The following is a 5,022-nucleotide window of genomic DNA, read 5'->3' as shown; positions in this document are numbered from 1 at the left end:
GGAGAACTTCTACCCAGTTTTAATTGTGAGCCCCCTTTATTCCTTTCCAGTATCTTTTGCACCGACCAGATAAACTATTCATGTGCTTTACACTTCACACCCACCCCCCTAAAGTTCTTAGCATATTAGGATTTTGACAGGCAGAAGCCTTTGGTACTTATTTCTTTTGAGGTACCCTCAAATGTTTTGAAGCCTCAGAATGTTTTGAAATCTTGAAATCCAATCAGAAAGCTGAGGAAAGACTTGCTTCTGTATTTCAGACTGCCATATGCAATGGACACTGATCTCAGTTCCCAGGACAGGAAGGACCTGGACAAGTTCATCAAATTTTTTGCTTTAAAGGTAACTTTTTCTTCTATGGGCAAAAATCTCTTCTTTCTTGTTTAAAAAAAAGCCATACTGGCTGTGGCTAGAGTAACAAGGTTGGTGTTTCAGTGTTTTTTGTTTGTTTTTTTTCCCTTGGTTTGTGTTATTTTGTTTTTTGTTTTTGCTAAAGACCAAAGGAAAAAAAGGTGATGTCTCATTTAGGACATTCTCGAGTATAACTAGAAAAACATCTTCTCTCCTTTTTTCTAACTTCAAATCCTCTTCCTCCTCCCAGAAGTGTCCTGCTGTAGAATCAATTACAGGCACTTCACGCCTCTGTCAGCTTTGGGCTCCTATCAAACACATCTAACCATCCAGCTGTTAGAGCTGTCTTCAGTTGAACTCCACTCTTTCTTTTCAGCTTATCTAAATTTTTATATTGCATCCAAAAGCAATAATGCCAGAATGTTCTTTTCAGTTATGTTGATGCGCAGTTAGAAAATTTGGCCTCACTTGATACGTAGATGCAAGAAGATACTCTGACAACAGCTGTAAATAAATAAATAAATAACTGTACAAATTCAATAACTAACTAACTAACTAAATTAATTAATAAATGTACCCATTCACTTTTCGTTTAGGTGACCAGGTTCAGGATGTAGTTGTAAATTTTGTTGCAGTGTTACTGAAAGCTGTGCAACTCCTTATCAAAAAACTGACTTTGTCACTTATGTTATTACAACAAAAGGCCACCTTAAAATGATTTTTTTTTTCTGTCTGTAATACATTTACCTGTTATATGTAATAATTTAAATGGATTAGACCTGTAGATCAGCACAGCAAACTCTACTCCTCTACGTCCTGGTCAGCCCTTTCATGTTTTTTTATGTGGAATTTGTCTAGCTCAGGTTCTGATCCGAGGGCTCTGCTGAGCTCAACACATGAGTGTTTCTTTTCCTTTCTATTCCAGACGGTACAAGTAATTGTCCAGGCCCGACTTGGAGAGAAAATCTGTACCCGATCATCATCCTCCCCAACAGGCTCTGACTGGGTAAAGTCGTATTTTTTTAAAGAAGCTCCAAAACTGTCAGGGTCTCTGTGTGTGTGCACACATGCGTGTGTTGAGAATAAAATGTAGTTGTTAACAGTCTCGTGTAGACTCTAACAACTATTTATAGAATAACCACTATATCCAATTATGTTCACTGGTGGCAGTGTTTCTTTTATCCTTGTTCACATGCAACATGTCGCTCTGGGCTCTGAAGGGCTGATTAGAGGAGAGATAAATGATACCTTTGGCAGCTGCTGCCAGCTGAGGTGTATCTCCAAGGCCTGCTAGGGGCGGGGTCATGAGTTTTTTCTGTCAGAAGTTTGCAATTCTGCAATTCAGAACTTTGTGGTAATGGGCTTTATTAAAATGAAAGAGACTCAGGATACTCCGTGAGCGACGACAGGACTGGAGTGAGAGAAAATGACTGTGATTTTTATGGCAGGCTAAGGACAAACATTTGAATTAGGAGCCAAGGAAATGTTTGCAAATATGAAAAGCCTGAGCCCATCTGGGAATTTTCTGTTTCATAAATATTTCAGTAAACACTGACCTAGTATGTTATGTGTGGGTCTATGAGTCTGACTGCAGTGTGCCATTAGGTGCTTTTTTGAAGAAATAGAAGGATTGAATCATCTCCTTCATTTTGCAGTTCAATTTGGCAATCAAAGATATACCAGAGGTTACTCATGAAGCGAAGAAAGCCCTGGCAGGACAACTACCTGCTGTTGGACGGTCTATGTGCGTGGAGATTTCTCTCAAAACCTCAGAGGTGAGAACTGAGTCAACCAACATAGGGGCCTTCTTGTTTCTTTGTTTGTTTTTTTTTTTTTACTGTAACTTTAAGTCACTTAGCATAGCTCTAGCCCTTTAGTCTAAGACAATGTGAAAATATCTTCATTTTTGAAGTTAGGCAGTATGCTAACGAAAAGAAATGTATTGTTTAACAGAAGCAATTCACTGCAAGTACCTGAGACCAAACACATGAATGATACAGAAGCAAAGTTTATTTTTTTAGACCAAAAAGAGCTTAGTCATTCTGAGGAAGATAATCCCTCAGGTGATCTCATCGTGCAGTGAAACTTCCCGTGCATCTTTTTCTGTTGTTGCATTACAAGAAAGTGGGAGCCAGGAGAAGCTTCTTCACTGAGAGATGTGGCTGTTGCGGATCATTAATGAGATCTGAAAAGGTTTGTGTTCTGAAAGGAGCCTTTGTTTGACATTCTTTCTCTGATCTAGGGGGACTCCATGGAGCTGGAAATTTGGTGTCTAGAAATGAACGAAAAGTAAGTGCGTTCTTCATAACTTCTTTGTGCACGTGTTTGTTTTAGCTGATGAAGTGTGGAAGCGTGATCAATCCGTGGTGATGAACGAGCACGTATTGGCTGTGTGCCCTGGGACACTACAGAGGGAAGTCCCCTTTTGTCTAGTGCAGCAGTCAAACCGTTTTAATACTGGTGTCAGGAGAACAAACTAGTAATTTTACTCCTTCATTCTTCCATTACAACTAGATGCTCCCTCAGATATATGAAATACATACTCGGTAACAACAATTTTTTTAATACTGAAAATAGGTTTCTGTTTAGGAGATAGCTGCATGGCATTTTTCAGTAATTACCTTTGTGACGGGTGACTAGATGGAAGTAGGACTCTTAGCTTGTTGGCCAGTAACAGGTAGCCACATCAGGGTTTTATTTTATCATTTTGGCAATAAAACTGACATTAAACATTTGGCCTACACCTCAAACCAGCCAACCAAACAGATCCAAGCAACTTAGGTGGGAAAAAAAGACTAATATTCTTTGTGTTCTGTAGGTGTGACAAAGAAATCAAAGTTTCATACACTGTATACAACCGGCTGTCTCTACTGCTGAAGTCTTTGCTTGCTATAACCAGGGTAACTCCAGCCTACAGACTCTCCAGGAAACAAGGCCATGAATATGTAATCTTGTACAGGTAAGCAGAATACAAAAATCCCCATTTGGAACGCAAACAGCAGAGACTCTAGATTTGCACAGCACAGCTGCAAATGTGGTAAAAACAGATGAGTAGTAATAAAGTCAAATTATTTGGATTTAACTACTTTCCGTCAGTGACCTGGTACCCTCTGTCTGAACCACTGAAATCAAAACTAAGCACAGGCTGCAAAGTATTATTTGCCTACCATATTGAGAAGAGTGCTGAAGGGCTCCATGCAAGTGCTCGTTGAATTGTTTAGCATCCAGTGGCTCAGCGTTTGCCCTGTATTTGATAAATACCTGTCTGTGTTGCACATAACTGGAATGCGTACTTCTGCAGTATCACTTCAGAATCTCTCCTCTGTTCCATTTTAAAGGTGCACCCTCAGCTCCACTTCCTGTAGTTCTTCCAGTTTACTCATCCAAACACTGAGTTCAACTCTGTTTAGCCTGTGAGACCTGACTGGCTTGTGGTTCGTGGTTATCACCCTCCAGTCTTTGGTTCTGGGTCTGAGAAATGTCTTTGACATGTTTGCATAGACAATTAAATGTTTCTGAATCTCAGGTTTGTTATCGTTTGCACAGCTGTGAACTTAAAAAGAAGTCTCAGCCATTTCTTAGCTTTTGCCTCCTTTGCTAGTTTGGCATATACTTAAGAGCAGGTCTCTCTTATGTTGTGCGATGAGTATCAGCTTTTAGACTCAGACCTGTTTGTGAAGTTTGTATCGCTTCACATTTTTGGTCTGAACTAGGCTTGCCAAAGAGGCTTAAAAACTTAAAGAGAAATTTCAGATTAGACTTTATGTTTCTTTTCACCTGACATGTAAGGTTTTTAGAGATGGGTATTCTAGCCACTTCTTTTGGTTCTTTTTTTTTTTTCTAGAGAGGAAAAGTAGTTTCAGCCTTTCAACTCATAAATAAGGAATAATAATATAGAGAGTATTATGTCCCCAATGAACCTAATGCCTTTTTTTTTTTTTTCCCTTTTTTTTCCTGCAGGATATATTTTGGTGAAGTGCAGCTGAGTGGCTTGGGAGAAGGTATGATTAGGCAACATACACTAGCTAGAGCAGAACTGTTTTCTATACTGGCTAGCCATTTATCACTATTCCTGAGTGCCCTAAAGGAAAACTAAGTCTGAAGTTTACATGTGCTTTTTATCTGGATCGACCAGCGAAGGGTCGTGTCATAAGGTGACAGGTGTAATGGTGGTACTTTGACAAAATCTAGGGTGATTGCCATATGTAAATATGTTGATAAGGGGCAGGACTGGTAAAGGACATCATGGTCAACTTGGGAACAAGCAGCACCTCAAAGCAGTATTTCAGACTAAGATAGGAAGCAACATCACAAGTTTTGTAGATAAAGCCTACCAGCAAGGCAGCGTGGTGCTGCTCTTCTGCCAGGGGGTCTACATGTGTCTTTTGGAGCTCAGGTTGCAAGGGATAGCAGAAATTCTATAGAAGTAAGATGATGTAACCTCGGAATATAAATAATCAGTGAAGCTGATAACCATTCCTTAACCTTACAGGTTTCCAGACAGTCCGTGTTGGGACAGTGGGTACCCCAGTGGGCACCATCACTTTGTCTTGTGCCTACAGAATCAACCTGGCTTTCATGTCAACCAGGTGAGAAAATGTGATCATGGCAGAAGTGTTTTACAATAATGCACTATAAAACTCCTCATATTACGAACCTCTAAATCTTTCC

At 39.8% G+C, this 5,022-nt stretch overlaps 1 protein-coding gene across 3 annotated transcripts in view; it reads left to right on the top strand.

Moving 5' to 3' along the window:
- The first annotated feature begins 273 nt into the window (after positions 1-273).
- Positions 274-5,022, top strand: part of ATG13 (autophagy related 13) — a 15,658-nt gene continuing 10,909 nt past the window's right edge. For all 3 annotated transcript variants that reach the window (XM_009868973.1, XM_009868972.1, XM_009868971.1), the window contains exons 1-7: positions 274-342; positions 1,277-1,357; positions 2,007-2,126; positions 2,594-2,640; positions 3,170-3,310; positions 4,312-4,352; positions 4,844-4,940. In XM_009868973.1, the coding sequence (XP_009867275.1) occupies positions 274-342; positions 1,277-1,357; positions 2,007-2,126; positions 2,594-2,640; positions 3,170-3,310; positions 4,312-4,352; positions 4,844-4,940 (596 nt within the window). The remainder of the gene's footprint in view (positions 343-1,276; positions 1,358-2,006; positions 2,127-2,593; positions 2,641-3,169; positions 3,311-4,311; positions 4,353-4,843; positions 4,941-5,022) is intronic.

The sequence above is a fragment of the Apaloderma vittatum genome, unplaced genomic scaffold (genome assembly GCF_000703405.1).
Source record: "Apaloderma vittatum isolate BGI_N311 unplaced genomic scaffold, ASM70340v1 scaffold39884, whole genome shotgun sequence".
NCBI classification, from domain to species: Eukaryota; Metazoa; Chordata; class Aves; order Trogoniformes; family Trogonidae; genus Apaloderma; species Apaloderma vittatum.
This window is presented reverse-complemented; position numbering and strand designations above follow the sequence as displayed.